Source organism: Lytechinus variegatus, chromosome 14 (genome assembly GCF_018143015.1).
Source record: "Lytechinus variegatus isolate NC3 chromosome 14, Lvar_3.0, whole genome shotgun sequence".
NCBI lineage: Eukaryota > Metazoa > Echinodermata > Echinoidea > Temnopleuroida > Toxopneustidae > Lytechinus > Lytechinus variegatus.
In genome coordinates, this window is record NC_054753.1 from 3,058,893 (window position 1) to 3,075,167 (window position 16,275).

At 36.9% G+C, this 16,275-nt stretch overlaps 1 protein-coding gene across 1 annotated transcript in view; it reads right to left on the bottom strand.

Annotated features, from left to right (window-relative positions):
- Window positions 1–537: 537 nt before the first annotated feature.
- The window catches only part of LOC121428048 (probable cation-transporting ATPase 13A3), a 28,666-nt gene continuing 12,928 nt past the window's right edge, over window positions 538–16,275 (bottom strand). The window contains exons 8-22 of the mRNA XM_041624621.1: window positions 13,803–13,947; window positions 12,273–12,383; window positions 11,506–11,659; window positions 10,804–10,927; window positions 10,082–10,206; window positions 9,275–9,453; window positions 8,171–8,287; window positions 7,551–7,783; window positions 6,631–6,727; window positions 5,487–5,559; window positions 4,680–4,830; window positions 4,103–4,251; window positions 3,646–3,734; window positions 2,616–2,699; window positions 538–1,612 (exon numbers count right to left, since the gene is read on the bottom strand). Coding sequence (XP_041480555.1) covers window positions 1,457–1,612; window positions 2,616–2,699; window positions 3,646–3,734; window positions 4,103–4,251; window positions 4,680–4,830; window positions 5,487–5,559; window positions 6,631–6,727; window positions 7,551–7,783; window positions 8,171–8,287; window positions 9,275–9,453; window positions 10,082–10,206; window positions 10,804–10,927; window positions 11,506–11,659; window positions 12,273–12,383; window positions 13,803–13,947 — 1,987 coding nt within the window. The 3' untranslated portion in view covers window positions 538–1,456. The remainder of the gene's footprint in view (window positions 1,613–2,615; window positions 2,700–3,645; window positions 3,735–4,102; window positions 4,252–4,679; window positions 4,831–5,486; window positions 5,560–6,630; window positions 6,728–7,550; window positions 7,784–8,170; window positions 8,288–9,274; window positions 9,454–10,081; window positions 10,207–10,803; window positions 10,928–11,505; window positions 11,660–12,272; window positions 12,384–13,802; window positions 13,948–16,275) is intronic.

Consider the following 16,275-nt stretch of genomic DNA (forward strand, 5'->3'; position numbering starts at 1 on the left):
TGTGAAAAGGTCTTCATTTATTCATTCAATACAACGGATATCCAAGACTATTTAATCGATCAAGTATTGTAATTGATCACAGTATATAAAAAACACCCACCGATCATCACTTCAAAGTTCTACGTTTTCTCCTAAATCTTAAGGACACACATAAATAAAAATGACCCGATTTTAATGAAAATTAATAACGTCTCACTGTACAAATAATTTTTCGATTACTTCTTCTTCTTCTTCAGGTTTAATCTGCCTCCTTCAGAGTTGAAGATTCGTGCAGATGGTTTATTTGGCATGTGTGTATGGCCAGGTTTAGCGCCATTTACATGCAATGCTTTCATGATTCTTTGTTTTGATTCCACCATTATAATAAGAGTGCATAGTTGATCATTGTTGCCTATCAAAAACTTTCCAAACCGACATTCTTCTTAACGAAACTCGCAAAATATCATTCAAATAACAAGGAATTTGAAAAGCTTCTTCTTCTCGGGTCACTACTACACAAGTCCTGTCCAGGGGAGGGTACTAATATTTTTTGTGGGGGTGGGGGGGGGGATTCGGCCTATTCTTGTAATGTTATTGAAACAATAGTAATCGCGCTTTAGTAGGCGCATCGAAATATTTTGTCATAGCCAACTCAGAGAGCCCGAATTTCAGAGGGCGAAAACATTTTTTACGTCCGAGGGGTAATAATACATGTATCAGAAATGAACAGTGAGGCACAAAAAGTGCATGGCTGGAAGGTTGTGTAAAATGGAAGCATAAACACGTGATTTGCATACGCACTCGCTATTGACTACATCCTTAAACCTGTTTCATAATCTTAAAAAATACTTCAAATTTTGAACGAGTGAAAAATTAGTGATATTCAATTCTGTCAGCCTACTAAACATATACAATAATATGAATTCCAAGAGAAGGGTTCTTGGCTACTTATATTATAAATTCAATATCAAAACGCTATTCCAAAATGTCCAATATAATTTCAAAGCGCGATCACAATGTCAATATATATTTCATACACACTGTTAGGTTAAGTCAAAACTATTTCAGAATTGGATTAAGTCCAAAAACTTGTTGTGCTATCCTTGTTGTTAAGCCTACTAGATATGCTAGACATAGACACTCTGATAAAATGATTCCATCTTCTCTACTTAACATGCTTAAAGCAAGTATAAATTTCAAACGTCATTTTAATATCCTTATCGTTTCTTAGCCATACCCGTTGTCCAATGTTAATCCCATTCATGCGGTCATCCAAAAACATATTTTCCAGCTCAACCTAACGCAAGTCATCTTGGAATAGACATTTAATACATGTGACGTCATAAACTCATAGCGCCCTCCTTCAGAAGATGTAGGAATACGCGTGAACGAAGTTGTCAGAGATGCGCCAGCTGCAGATCACCAACACACTGACCTCTAAGATGGCGGCGCCATGACGTCAATACATACGGTACATTCATTCGCAATAAATAGTTTCCGACTCAGAGAGAAGATCCATCAGAGGTTTCTTGAGAACGTTGAGTTCGACCCCGTGATATTTTTGGTTCTTTTTCTTGCGGCAGCATGCACACGTGACAAGGTTCATTAGTTTCTTAGAGGACGCCAGAACATTCTGAAATGACAAACAAAATTTATTATAAAGTTACGTCACTATCTTTGTATAGATTAAGCACAAAATAATTATAATGATGTATAATTTCAGAGTTACTAACTCAACATATAATTATGCTTATTATAAGTTAACGTTTTTTTCTTTCGTTCTCTCTTTCGCCTCTTGTCTTTTTCCCAGGGGGGGGGGGTACTCTCGAAATAAGGCATTCGGGATATGCCGCTGTAATGGGTCACTTTAGGGGGAAGAAATCCCTTAACATGGGGTATGGTTTTACGCTGGAAAATCCCTAAACATGACCCCAATATTTAGATACTGGCCTTAAACATGGGTCCATATTCTCGTCTAATTTTGGGTAATGACTTTTTTTTTGTTGCTTGTGAAATTTTCAATGAGTCCTCGATAATGGGTACCTTTTAACCAAAACGAGCCGTTAATATGGGTAGGGGTTTTGAACCTTCAATCGCACCCCCCGCCCAAACCAAATCTAAGTACCCCGGGCTTTTATAATGACGGTAAAATTAGGTACACACTAAGAAATAAAGGTTCAAAATTGAACCCGGAAAGGTTGATGCTAAATCAGCACCTTATGCGTTCAAACATTGAACCCCTGATTTGGGGTTCAAAAATTTAACCCTGCGGTTGGGGTTCGTTTTTGCACCCTGTGGGTTCAAAACTGCACCCCTAGGGGTTCGATTTAAAATTAAGCGGTGCAGTTTTGAACCCGCAGGGGGCAAAAATGAACCCCAAACGCAGGGTTCAATTTTTGAACCCCAAATCAGGGGTTCAATTTTTGAACCCATAGGGTGCTGATTTTGCATCAACCTTTCGGGGTTCAATTTTGAACCTTTATTTCTTAGTGTGTATCACGGAGCATTGCTTATACGACGAACTGACGAATGCACGAATAACTATATATCAATTTGAACAACTTGGACACCATTGGACATGACCTAGCATTCTGTGTCAATTGACCTGCATCTGACTTTTTTAAGTGTATACTTACGTCCACAAATAAGGCGATGACGAAATGAATGGCTGCTAGAAACAGGATAAGCCCCTTAAAAGTATATGATGGAATGTCTTTCAGCTGTGTAAAATATGAAGAGTAGAGAAGGATTTTCATCAAAGTAAGACATAATCATTAAATCATAATTAGATTTTGTCCTTAAATGATTGCATTATTGTAGCAAGTTTTTCCCGTTATATCAACCTGACCAATACAATAAATCAGTGCTCATTGCCCATTGCTTGAGTGTTTTGTTGTTGTTGTTCGAAGTTGTGTTTTATTCTCCCGTGTAGAATGAGAGGCGATTTTATAAAAGAGCGGGGGGCACCCTGCTTATACGATTTATCAGTTATTGCACACTAAGAAATGTTATCTACCGAAAATTTGAGGGGGGACAGAGGCAAGAAAAATATTGACACCCCCCCAAAAAAAAAAGGTCGTCAGCAAAAAATGTAGGTCGGGCGTTCCCCACTTACAATTTAGGGGGGACACGTCCCCCGTGTCACCCTATGAGGAGCAGGTGCAAGGAGGAAGGACTGATGGATTGGTGTGTATACTACATGTATATGCAATGTGTGAGTGTAGGGTGTTCCAAACAAATAACTTATAACATCTAGATGTAGACTAATCGAACATGCAGTGTTGCCTATAACTTATATACAGTGCATCCCAGTAAAAAAAACGAAACCAAGATTAAGCGATGATTTATCATCTTTTTCTTTTTGAGACCCAGATACAGCCCGCAAAAGGACTTTTTGGTATCTCCTCTTCAAAATATTTTTGCTCGCTCATGCGTGAATGAAAAATAATCTAAGTAATTTCAGATGAAAGAGGAGATTTTTATCTTTACAGTGGTAGGTCATTTGTTATTTGTGATTAAGTTATGATAAATCATCGATAAATCTCGGTTTCGTTTTTTGTGGGACGCACTGTATAATTGCCGTCTGTATTTCAATTACGAACTTATATTCAAGATTGGCATCAAGCATGTTAGGCCTAGGACACTCTAGTGGGGTATAACCTTTACCTCAAATGCTTTGATGATCCTCTCAGGCGGATAGAACAGAAATCCAAGACATATAAGAAAGTCGACGATGAAAACGATCAATAGAGGAACTGAAATTTGAAAAAAAAGAGGGAATAAAATATGACATTAATGTCGAGTTGTGCATTCAAAAGGAAATATATTTATTTTCCTTTAATCAGATATGATCATGAAACCAACAAATAATGGATGGTTCCTTCTTTTTTGCCATTTGCCATCATGGTCAATACAGATTGGCAATCAATCTTACAGTCGACAGTAACTGTTCATTCGTAAGTATGATCGAGACATTAAACTGTGTAAGATCGGAAGATCTTTAAATGCCATGGCAAAGGTGTGGAACTAACATAGCACTTATTAAATATTTCAATGTCTGCTATATTCTAAAACCACATCATTCAGTTTTTTTCTTTTCCGTCTTGACTGACATGATACTTACTGTTTTGGTAGAACCGGTTGCTGTATGGAGGTCCAGGCGTATACACAAAAGCGATGGTGATGTACTGAAAATTGGCAAGCAGCCACACTGCCATGTTCTCATAGGACACCACGTTCCTATGATGACTGTCGAGCTCGGAAGGCTCATACCTATATTGATTGAAAGACAGGAACAAGAACTATAAGCAGAAGTAATGTTTGTTTCATGGGAATTTGCTTGTCATGTAGGTGGGTGCGATTTTAAAGACGGATATAAAATTCCTATCAAAATAATTCAATATATATGCAATGCTCATGACATTCGGTGCAATCTTTACAGAGAATTGCTTCCGATTTTGACAGATGTGTTGCTCCGTGCGTGATACCAAGGTGATGTAATCTCCATGCTAATTCTGAGCTTTATCCAACTTTTGATACATCCCACCGACCATGCTGACTGTCATTTGGTATCTGGTATGACTGCGTATCAGCACAAAGCCAATTGTTCGCGGGAAAGAAAGTGGTGACAGGAAGAATCCTTGTGGTACGCCGTAAGATCGCGCGCTTTTGCAGGAGATTGCGCATGGATGAGGACTTACCATGGTTGACGAATGACCAGGATCAACATGAGGACTTGGAATCCAAGTAAGATTAGTGTTTGCACGATGAGCGAGAATACAATGGGAGGTGTGACCAGCTTCGTGATGGGACGTTTGATTGATATCTGGTGATAGGCTTTGTTGGCACCGACTAAAAGGAAATCAAGTAAATAATGCGAGAGATAGCAGTAAAAAGTGACCGCTAGATGTCCTGACGTTATATTCTAATATAGTAAAACGACATAGATTGTTATTATACTAAGTAGTAGATTAGTAGTTCTCTATATGAGGAAGGAAAGAAAGTGAGTACCATCTAAATGCAAAGGAGCTAATCTGGTCCCTAATCATACTCCTCTTAGAAAGAGAAATGAGGGACCAGTCCTTAAGTAATGGGAATTCAATCGTTCAAGTGCGACTTCTTAACCTCTTTTTAAGTGAAAGTGGAAAAAGGTGCTCACTTTCACTACAAAAAGGGTACCCAGTGCATTCAGTGAGTAAGGATCAGGGGAGCGTTTCATCAATATTTTCATCTGACAAGTTGTCTGACATCTTTCCTTGATTCTGATTGGCTGAGAGGAACTGTTCCTATGGTAACTGTCGGATAAAATGGTACTTGTCGGATAAAATGTCAGACAAGTCCTTTCATGAAACGCCCCCCAGAGAATAGACATGAAAGGAGCAGAGAGAGAGAGGGAGAGGGGGGGGGGTGAAATTCCTATGAAAAGTAAATGTCTTAACTATAAATATACGAGTCCACGTTACCAAGGATAGGACAATTCGAAACCGTGAGAAAAGGTCTTAACCCACCTGTCAATACGAATGACGTACAGAGAACAATGTCAATAATGAAAAACTGCATATCGCCAACGTAGTATTGAACCTATGCATGGGGGTACAAATACACATTCATTTATAATATACATGTATAAGCTTTGTTATTAATAATAAGGTGAATGGACAAGAGTATATTTTCTGTTATTAATCAACTTCTTTACAAGAACGTTGACATACAGAATTATAGTGACCAAGATTACACATTCACTTAAAAAAATCTTTAAAGCCTACCATTGCCTACTTTCACATTTTGTATTTCTCATCATTATTTGTTTGGAAATACGAGTTACACATAATGCACGAGTTTTCACTTATTCATGATTTTAATTCTCACCCGACTCTTTGTGAAACATTACACAGCAAAAACTGTGGTGTTAACGGGTGTACATAGAGGACCACACCAGTTATTTTACACCGGTGATAAATTGGTAGTGTTAGTCTTAAACCTATAGGTGTTATTACAACACCTTTTTTGTTACATTTACACTCTTTGGTGTTATGTTTAATCTCTAGGGTGTAATTTTAACACCCTAGGGTGTGGTCCTCTATTAACACCAATTGGTTGCAGTTTTAACACCACAGTTTTTACAGTGTAGGCAGAGGTGAAGCTGTTTACACTGTTAGAAAATTTATCCTTAAACTAAAAGAAGTTCCTGCAGCAGAGTCTCGAGAACACCTGTAATCTTACCAGATTGCGTAATCTTACAGAAAATTGGTATTTTGTATGTGTAATCTTACAAATTTCCTTAAATAAAACACTCTTTTCCCCTTTTTCTAACAGACCTGTTCTGTTAAATTGCAGAAAAATTCCTGTTTCATGAATTTAAAGAATGATTCTGGTATTGCTTTCTGAAAAATCTTCTTTTATTTTTCTGTAAAATCAGGGTTTTTTTAACAGTGTACCTCATTGTCATCTACATACCATCTCCACAATCATGGTTGATAAGTGTTGCTTCAGATTCAAGAAACAAGAGCATGTATGTCACGTGATGTAAACTTGAAATCTTGAAATTTATCATGAATAAGGATGGGGTATGACCAAATAGTTCAAATATCGCTAATGCGGCAAGATATGCATAAACCTTCAGGTTCTCGCCTTCACACCAATGATACATACCGAAGTCAATACAGTAACGGTAGAGAACATGATGAGACTGTACACAGCCATGAACTTAAATAATCCGAATGACGTCACCATAGCACAACGACCCTCCCTGGGGGAAAGAAATGTATATAATAATAATAATAATAATGATAATAATAATAATACAGATTATGTCCAAAGCGCCAAATCCACATTATGTGCTCAAGGCGCTGAAATATATATTATTATCCCGGCTGTAGCTGAGCGGCCATAAAGGCGCTAAAGCATGCAAGGAATAAATCCTACCGGGTACCCATTCACCTCACCTGAGTCGAGTGCAGCACAATGTGGATAAATTTCTTGCCGAAGGAAATGACGCCATGGCTGGGATTCGAACCCACGACCCTCTGTTTCAAAGTCCGAAGACTAATCCACTGGGCCACAACGCTCCACATATTATACAAGACACCATGCAATAAATTTTACCGTTACCATGTAAATTTTCATGATTTTCGAACAGCATTTGACAATTTCGATAGCAAGGCTGGTGTAACGGGGGGGGGGGGGGGGGTAACTTAGCAGTTGAATTTATCTAATACGGACGGAATCTACCTTTGGATGAGATACATGTGCAGTATGCCAGTGAGTGTATAATTAGACTGTTGTTATCTTTTTTTCTAAACAGAAATACACGTGTGGCTTATAGATCAGTTAACGTTTTACTAACAGTATCTTTATTTCTTGAAGAAAAAAAAATCGTTTGAAAAAATGCATACTAAAGCTCACCCTTATAATTGGGGTGGTCATAGACAGTCGCACAAAATCCGCTTAATTTGAAGTCTACCTGCATTGTATTTTTTTTTAAATTAAAGATTGAAATCACAATCGACCGTTCGTTTGTATGTCTTTCTATAGAATCTGAAACTGATATAAAGTTATAACATACAACTTACTTTATGACTGTCGGGATACAGCTAATGGTTGCCGTTTTAGAGGTGAACGGAGCTGCTACCGATGCCTCGGCTTCCGAGAGAGCTATCCCGACATGCGCTTGTTTAAGAGCGCCGCAATCATTCGCACCATCTCCGCACATTCCAACAGACAGGCCCAGTGACTGAAGCGATTCAACGAGCTGTGACTTTTGGTCGGGCGACATTCGTGCGAATATTACGCCCTGTGCTGCGATCTGCAAAACAATTTGGCAAATTAAATCCCTAATGATGTCCTAAATCCATGATAGGTGTCAATATAATTCATCGTTCGTGCGTTTTCCAAAGATTTTAGACGAAGTAATCTATGATGAATTTACTTTAAAAACAAATATATATTTTTTAAGCAGTGATTCTTTTAATGCAAATTTAAACATTTGCATCGAAGGGTGTGTATAAAGTTATTATAAGCATGATAAGTGACGTTTTATAAAAATTCAAATCTGAGGAGAAGAAAAAGACAGAGGAGAAAATGATAAAAACGAGAAGAATGGCAAGGATTGGATGGAATAATAAGAGGATAAATAGAGGGAGAACGAATGATCTATCCATGATGATGTTTAAAGTGGTGTGTTTTTCATTACCTTTGGTATTATTTGTGGGTAATGATCTCGAATGATGCCGAACGTTGTGCCGTCACATGCTATTAACTGTTTCTCTTCTTCCTTCATGATTACGAGCCTTTCATCCTCTCTTGCCTTCTACAACAATTGAACAGAAAAGATACCGTGTCACTTGAGATTGTGGTTTTCTCATTTTTGTTTATTAAATGTTACGAATAGGGCCAAACCTTCTGAAAGGTCCAACATTCCTCATCTTTCCTAAAAAAAACATGTTCTCTTGCTGAAATGAACGAAAAGTTATAGGAATTTTTCTCGCTTGAAAAAAAATATTTTTTCAAAAATAAATGCACTTATAGAGAACACATCATAGACTTTTAGCACATTTTTCTTTTGTTTACAAAATATTACTGCATATAAATACAATTGAAAGACTAGTCAGTATTACATAAGTCGTATAGAAAATCCTGAATTTTGATTTGTATTGTATTTAACATTGTTTATATGGATTGAAAGAAAATGACCCCGGAAACATTGTAATCAAATTTGTGCAATGTAGGCCTGTACAATCTTCTTGGGAGATTTACAGTTACACATGTTAGTATGTAGAATGAAATTTTGGTTGCGTTTCCAGTCACTTTGCTTTTCCTTTCTTTCGCTTGAAGCTCTTAATAATAACTTTGGGGTGCAATCTTTTTTTATGGCTTCATTCTAAAACAGTCACTGGTGATCAATGTTAACCATGCATTTAATGTAAATCAACAAATAATACAGAGATATAAACAAAAAGAGAGAATGATGGGAAATGCATGAAGAAAAGAAAAACAAAGTGATGTGAAAAATGATGTGGAGCGTTGTGGCCCAGTGGATTAGTCTTCGGACTTTGAAACAGAGGGTCGTGGGTTCGAATCCCAGCCATGGCGTAATTTCCTTCAGCAAGAAACTGATCCACAATGTGCTGCACTCAACCCAGGTGAGGTAAATGGGTACCGGTAGGAAGTAATTCCTTTAGAAGCTGTGTGCGCTATGAACGCCTAGCTTAGCCGGGTAATATAGGAGCGCCTTGAGCACCTAACAAGGTGGATGGATATGTGCGCAATATAAATATCCTATATCAAAAATACCTACCTTGTGGTTATGGTAATCATTCTCCTCATCATTCACTATGTCATCGATCAAGGGAGTGATGACAAGCTTGGCTTTGGCGTGGTCGCACGGAAGCCCCGCCTCTACGCGCATGATTGTGGCGCCGCGCCGAACCATTCCGCACTCCCGACCCACACTGATCGCTGTGAAGATGTTGTCACCTACCAAACCAAAATAAAAATATGTTTTAAAAAATCGACGGAGATTTAGCTTTCATAGCAATGGGAATTTCTCAAGTTCAACATACTCATGGGGATATCAGATCATGTTTTATAATTGATTTGATTTATTGTTTTCTTCTGCGTCCATAACATTCGTATAATACATTTTTCATAACATAATAAACATAATATGTTAGCATTTTTGGCATGAATCATAAATAAAGAGTACTAAAACGATAATTCCAGACGAAAATGATTAACTATATGATATTCACAATTTGCAGGAAGATTGTCATCATACACAGATTGCTTGAAAAAAATGACAATCCCAAACTTATACTAATTGAATTAATTAATACATTTATTAAGCAGAATTGGCATATATATATTTTCAAATACGAAACATGAATTCATGCAATATATGATGATGAAGATGATAATAAAGTAGTAGAATGCAGAGTGTAAGAAATAAACAATGAGTGTGTTATTCCTTCAGTTCTGCATACAAGTGTCATGCAAACTCCCAATTTTACGTTCAATATACAAAATTTCATCATTTGACCTTGTTTAATTTTTTCTGTTCGTTCATATTAATTCGTTATGATAACCAGTAAAGAAGGTTCATTACCTGTTACCATTATGGTTCTTATATTTGCTTCATTGAGTTCAGTGATGGCTGGGGTCGTAGCAGGCTTCAGTTTATTTTGCAAGATGAGGAGACCAATGAACTCGAGATCACACTCAATAAGGTTTCTGTTGATGATAAATTCAAGAAAGGGCATGAAATGGCTAAGTTAGAACCGACCGCTGCCTGGCTGTTTGGAGTAAATGTTAGTGCTTTTTTTAAACTTGTGATCACTTTGTGACATTATCATTAAAGTATGTCGTCTTCGTCATTATTACCAATTTGATCATCATTAACATCATCTTCGTCACTATACCAATCAACACCATTATAACATGCATTATGAGCAAGATCATTACCATAATTATTACCACTAAAAAATAAATAATAACGTTTTATTTACCCAGGGTAGCCACTTCAGTTAGGAAACTGCTCTACCAGTGGGTCCTGCATAACATAATATGTTATTATTACCCTTCTCCAATCTCAATGCTGAGCGCCTAGCAAGAAGGCACGAGGTCAAATTTTGATAAGTCTTTGGTATGACTCGCCCGAGGATCGCACCCACGACCTCCCGTTCATAAGGCGGACGCTCTACCACTGAGCTACCATGAGCCATCATCATCTCCATCACCATCACAATCAGTGTCGTCTTCGTCACCGTCATCATCATCGGCATTATCCTTGGCATCAAAAGAAGACGTTTCTGCCGCAATTTTACTTACCTTTGTATCGTAGAAAGTTCATTGGGATCGTCTAAGTTGATATTGATTGGTTTCCACGCCATCGCAATCAATCTTAATCCCTGCTTAGTATATCCATCTAAAACATCTTGGAAGTCGACGGGCACTTATTAGAAAAAAATATGGAAGCACTGTCATTAATGAAGCTTCACATTCATACACTTTAGATTAAAATATCTTTATTTTTACAGAATCACATACATGTAAAGACGATGAGCTGACAAACTGAACATTTCGTTTTTACCAGTCAACATCCCTCCCTTTCCTTCACACACACACACACACGCACACACACACACACACACCCTTAAACACACACACAGACACCTTGTAAAAATGAGCAAAATCCGTTCCTCAACAACATTATTTCAATTGAATTTTTGTAGGCTTGTTGATCATTTAAAAAATACGGTTACTAGGTCGAAATAAGTTACACATATCTTTAAAGCAAAATAATGTCCGTCAAAGAGTTGCGTTATGTAATCACAAAGTAGGAAATTAAGACCGCGATATTCTTCATGTTCCAATAATGGTCTGCAAAGACCGCGATGCTAACTTTGTCTCTCCGAACGTCTTGATCATTGTTGGAAGAAAAGGTGTTTTGAATATTCTTAAGTTTGCCCTCGCCACCCCCTCCCCCCCCAAAAAAAAAATGTAAGGTGTTGTCATTATAATGTGGTTTACCTGTATCGCTTCGTGAAAGCTTTGATATCTTTTCCGGTGACCCCTTGGCAAGGGCATACGTCTTCCGGGTCACAGTATCCATGGCAACAACGCTCATGGTCTGAAGAGCGGACGCGAAAGGGAATATCTTTAAAGTCGCAATTTCACATAAACCCTAAAAAATAAAAACCATAAATCATAAAAAATCAATCAATTGGAATGTATGAATGTATGTGAAAGATTGGATCATTTTTACATGCATGTATTAGCAAGATGCTGGTATCTATAAGCAAGGTGGTCATGGCTGCTATTGTTTCAAGCAGTTACCTGCTTATTCCCTCTGCATTTTTTTACCCACTTTACTATTCTACGTGCTTCATTTATGTATTTTTCAACCTTATTCGTTATTTATATTTTCGATTGTCACACAAAAATGTACTCATTTATGTCCTTGTTATTGTATCATTCTATTTTCATTTGTTGATTTATGAATAAAATGCAGAAACTCCTGCAAAAAAATATATATATATTTTAGCAGTAATAATCTATATAAACGATGATGGCCATCCCGATTTCAATTTCTACACAGCAGGGTGTGAGAGAAAGTTGTCTCCCCTCCCCCTTCATGAGACAAAGTTTTCCCGAAGTCGCTGAATATGATTTAAACATTTGTTTTCATGAATTTAACATCTAAAGGAAATTTCCGTGAATGCCTGACTGTCTTTATAGCGATTTCTGTACACACAATAATTGAGAAAAAAAATATTTTAGACAAATTTGTATCTAACCTGATCTTTATCGAGAAACTTTTCTCCTTTGACTTGCTCGGCTGACATGGCTTTTGCAACTGCTACTGAACCAGGTACCTTGGTAGTAGCACTCTCACCCAGATCTAGAGTCTGAAGAAAGAATACGATGTATTATTATACACTCTTATGATATTTCAAGTTACATTGAATTGAATTGAAATAAAATTTAACAAAATCTCAATGATATAAAAATATTTAGAGGGCGCTATCTAACATGTATCGGATGCCCATCTATCATTCAGCTCGTCCTCATCATCAAATTATTATTAAATTATCATTAAATTCCTCTTTCTGCGTGCAGTTGAAGTTGTGTTGTGTACTTTTAATGTAAAAATAGTGCATCTTTCCTTACAGTTAGAAGAAATAGGCCATTATCCTTTTTGTTTGTCTTCCTTTGTACTCACCATACCATGGCATACAACATAATAATTGATTCGGCATTGGGCACCCGCGAGCGAATTTGTATAAAGTACATTTAATTGTACATGAGCGTGTGCACGTGGGGGCGTTGTGTAGGTGGGTGTCGTGTGTGTCTGTGTGTGTGTGTGGGGGGTGCGTGGGAGTACTAAAGAATTCTAATGGGCGTGTCCTTGAGAGGATGGATGTGAACTGGGGTTGTGTTTCTCGAATATCATATGTGCATCATTGCTTTCGCAAACTCGAACATGTCCAAGAAAAGTAGATGCCTATACCATGTATATCCAATTACTTACGCTCATATGTAAATGTTTATGTGTTTTTTTAGAATTTTAAATCCAGATGTTATTTAACATAATTGTCCAGCTGAAAAATCTTACAAGAAAGAAAAGGTCAAAAACCAAAATGTCATTACTCAAAACTGTCTGACATTTCGCCTCCGAAATTTTTTATAAGCAGAAAAAAAATAAAGATCAACACTCAATATTGTTAGGTGTTTCTCTCCCAAGAATCTGTTTTCCTTCCCTATTTTATCTTGCTTTTGACAGTTCTTGACAAACGCATGACCTTAGGAGGTGTTAAGACTGACATTCAATTTAAATTACTTAAGAAAAAAAATTCTCCACAAGGAATTTGTGAATGGAAAGTGATAACAATGGTCCCATTTTTTCTCCACATTTGAACTGCTTGTAAAGTTTTCGGACATTGTTCGCAAATTTTGATAACGTCCCCATGGGTAGAAAGGCTTTAATGTAACTTTAGAGAAAGTAGTATAGTACACAGCAAAAGGTGTGGTGTTAACGGGTGTACATAGAGGACCACATCAATAATACACTGGTGTTAAATTGACAGTGTTAGTTTAACACCTATAGGTGTTATTACAACACCTTTGGTTGTTACATTTACACTCTTTGGTGTTATGTTCAATCTCTAGGGTGTGTTTTTAACACCTCAGGGTGTGGTCCTCTATTAACACCAAGTGGTGTCAGTTTTAACACCACAGTTTTTACAGCGTAGTGTCCGTGTCAGGATGGCAGACTGCGACATGAGAAATGTAAATCTTACGTAACAAATTCAGTGTTATATACTTACCCATCCAGTTGCCTCAAACATCTTAATATCGAGGGGATCTCCAGTTATCTTTTCTTCCACTTCTAACAGTTCGTGGCACGTTGCCATAGCAACTGAAATGGGATCAGATGAGAGCAACTTGGCATCGGCCACCATCGGCATGAAACTGGATCGAATACAGAAGACATTTTCGCTTAAACTCTCGCTGGTAAATGCATTCTGTTTGTTTGTTGTAAGAATAATATATATTCTACCTCTCAATCTACATCCCCTTATCGCCTTTTTCTTTTTATACTTAAGTTCAATTTGACTGGAATCGGATGATGAAGGAGAATCGAGGCAAATATTGGGTTGTGTTAATATGTACACTGATAGCATGAAGTGCAATTAATAACAATGTATAGTTTGAAAGATACACTGACCTATAATCCTCAGATTATCAGATTCCGGTCATGTTGAAGTTAAGTCATTCTTCATCATGTTCATGACACCCACGGTCGCCTCTGTCACGTGACACAGCACAATATATCACGCAAGACACCACATAATACACGACATAGAATACATGCACCAGCCGGGAAGACCCAGGTAAAGTGACTTCCACCAATTTCACTTTATTTCATACTTATACACACACACACTCACAAACACGCCCACACTCACTATTATTTCAACATGTTTTTAGTAAGGATTTCATTCAAATGGATTACATATTTTCGAGATAAATACAAAACAATTACAAATCTTTATTTTATATCAGGAAGGATATGCATCAGGAAGGATATGCAAAAAAATACCCAAAAACTGAAGCTAATAAAATGTACTTTTATACCTAAAAAAAACCAAAACAAACTAACTAAACCCTTTATGCTTTTAATAAGAATTAATATTGAATGACTGAATGACTTGAAGGAAAACAGAAATCAACATACATGTATTATCATTGCATCCCATTTTACATCAAGCTTCAACAGAACTTTACTTAATTATACACACATATACACACACCCACCTTAACACTCACACACACATGCACCTACCATGCATACGTAAACAATATACAAATCTGCATATGAACGTTTAGTTTTTCGCAAAATAGGATACAGGAAGAAAAGAACTGGCAAATCACATTGGGTGATTTCAAGTTCGGTGTTGACCTTTTGGTGTTGGTGTTAGGTCAATTTTACACGATTATAACACCAAACATAACTATGAAGATGGTCCAGAAAAGTCACTCACTAGTTGTTGAGATGTCAATAATGTGATCTGGATCAGTTTAAAAACTCTGAGTAAGTTTTGGAGCAAGGGGAAGCAATCAAAGTTTCAACACCAACACCAAGGCCAACACCGGACTTGAAATCACCCATTGATACAAGAGAAGAGGAAAGTGAAAAGAACTGGTAAAAAAACCATCAACATTCACACCAGGATTCACACTCGCACCACACTAGACCCATCCTACCTGTTCACATTTAAATCTCTTTTCACCTTCAGTTCATCCCATTTCTGTAAATGTAAACTTAACTTGCCTGACTTAGTTGCCAGGCGACTTTCTTCCTCTATACACCCAGTAATATATATTTTTTTTTATTTTAATGAACGAAGGTACCCGGCCTTCAGCTCTGGAATTAAGAATTGCACATTTGATAAAAAGAATAACAGAATTGACCCATATAATTCTTCAAAAAATCCAGATAATCCTAAGAATATTTCCCTCCAATTTAAAGTTCTTAATTCAACTAAACAAATATGGTCAATACAAAATTGCCACAGAGGTTTAACTTTTATGCAATCCATGAGTACATGAAAGTACGATTCAGTTTTTGTTCACCAAAACTTGTCTCTTGTACGGTTGAATTACTTAAGTTTTGTGTACTATTTACAAGTGTGATGTGGGTCCTCCGAACATCGCTTCTGTCATCTTTTTTTTTTCTCAGAATGTGAACATAGTGAGAATTCTCTTGATTCATGACATTTTAACTTGAGAGAAATCTAATCAAACCGTAAACGTTCGCCACACGTACGACACATTTCATGTTCAATACATTCACGCACATCCATCAAATCATGTTATGCCCAGTGGTTCTCACGTTACTGTGTATTATTGGTTACTGTAAAAGACCTACTTTGAAAGTCTGAATTTTGTCACTTTAATATGGAATAATGACTCATAAAAAGTAATTCCGTAAAAGATGAATCTACCTCTGATATAATATATATCTAATGAAAGAGCATCTACTTTGAAAGTCTCAATTTTGTCACTTTGATATGGAATAATGACTCATAAAAAGTAATTCCGTAAAAGATGAATCTACCTCTGATATAATATATATCTAATTAAAGCAATAAAATAATTTCCTGACATTTTTCCTTCTTTCAGCCACACAAATATTATGATGGATGTGTCATTTCAATATATTGATATTTTTACAAAGTGATATATTCGGTATATCTATACTTGAGACAGTCTCTGTCATTACATCTTCTTTGATGT